Source organism: Triticum aestivum, chromosome 4D, assembly GCF_018294505.1.
Source record: "Triticum aestivum cultivar Chinese Spring chromosome 4D, IWGSC CS RefSeq v2.1, whole genome shotgun sequence".
NCBI lineage: Eukaryota > Viridiplantae > Streptophyta > Magnoliopsida > Poales > Poaceae > Triticum > Triticum aestivum.
The window spans coordinates 15,369,266-15,370,735 of record NC_057805.1 but is presented as its reverse complement, the minus strand read 5'-3'; the positions used below and the strand labels follow the sequence as shown (position 1 = coordinate 15,370,735).

The window sequence follows — 1,470 nt, the reverse complement described above, 5'->3', positions numbered from 1 at the left end:
GGGTGAATTGCTCCGTGGTTTTGAAATAGTACGCTCTCATTGACATATTATGATTTTTAAATATACAGGTGCATCGACTGGTACATTTAGCTTCGTGACAACACATCTCTTCAATAAACTCATATGTCACTGAAATATTTCACTGAACCGTATGTCTTGTGTGAGTGGGTTCCGATTTCATTTACGTATACTGAGCTGAGAATGAATTGCAAAAAAGTAATTGGGCAAATATAAGAACTAATATTTGTATATAGCGTTCAATATATAGAGGAAATATGGCAATAGAAAGTAATACATTTCAATTCCTCGTGTCGGTTTTGATGGCCAGAACTGCGAGGCTAACTTATTCAATCGTATTACAACTGCATGCGAGCTTAACCAGAAGCTTGAATATACAAGTCGGATTATGTATTAGTATTAAATTTCGCTAGCATAGCATGCAGATCGGATTATGTATTGATCATCTTGGGCAGGCTCTTAGGAGGCCTGGAAAGACCCACCAGCGAACCTGGACTTGAGAAGTTCGACCACCCCGGCGTCCACCCGGAGAGCCCTAGTGAGCACCGGCGTGGGGATGGGCGGGTTGGAGCCGAAGAGCGTGAGCGGCACGAAGACGATGCCGGGGTTCTGGCTGTTGAAGGAGACGAACATGGTGGCCTCGGTGTCGCCGGCGTTGAACTGGAAGTGCATGAGGCCATGCGGGATGAGGAAGTTCTCCCCGGCGCGCACCACCCTGGAGTAGAGCCTGTTCCCGGACTCGTTGCTGCCGATGATCCCCACGAGGAGCTCGCCTTTCATCACGAGGCCGATCTCGGTGGCGCGCGGGTGGATGTGCGGCGGGTTGGTGCCCCCGGGCGCGAAGTCCACGCGGTTCATGGAGATGCCCTGCGTGTTCTCGCCGGGGAACTCCGTCACGTCCAGCCTCGTCACGGCCGAGCCGTTCGGGGTGGACGTGTTGCCGCCCTTGGCTAGCTTGGAGGAGAAGAGGAAGTCGTCGCCGGCTTCCGACTGGGGTATGCACGGGTATCCGTTCACCCGGACTGCGTTGTCGTCGAGGTCGGCCACACAGAAGTCCTGGAGAGGGTCAGGGTCCGCGGCCATGATGGCCGGAGCAAGGAGTAGCATAGTGAACAGGCAAGCTATGGTTTTGGAGCACGCCATTGCTTCCTATGGTTGTTCAAGATCAAGAGTGTCTAAGGCACTGGTGGTAGCTGATGTAAGCTGTGGTGGATGAGTGAGTGGTAAGGCAGGCATATGGAGTCCTTTATATAGGGGATCAGCGCACGCATGCATGCATGTGCCGCATGTGTGAATGAAAAAGAGTTCGTTTATTAAAAGTAGAGTATATTATTGTGCGTTCGATAATTCTCAGATGCCTAGAAAGTTCGATTTTAGTAGGAAGAAAAGTGTAGCCCTGAGAAGGGGAGGCCTTGAACTCTGACAAAAAAAAGGTTTTCCCTGCTTTATATT

At 50.7% G+C, this 1,470-nt stretch overlaps 1 protein-coding gene across 1 annotated transcript; it reads right to left on the bottom strand.

The window, feature by feature from the left end:
* Window positions 1–231: 231 nt before the first annotated feature.
* LOC123099418 (oxalate oxidase 1-like) lies at window positions 232–1,251 on the bottom strand. Its single transcript, XM_044521579.1, has one exon. The coding sequence runs from the start codon at window positions 1,159–1,161 to the stop codon at window positions 478–480; it is 684 nt and encodes a 227-aa protein (XP_044377514.1). The 5' UTR covers window positions 1,162–1,251; the 3' UTR covers window positions 232–477.
* Window positions 1,252–1,470: the final 219 nt, after the last annotated feature.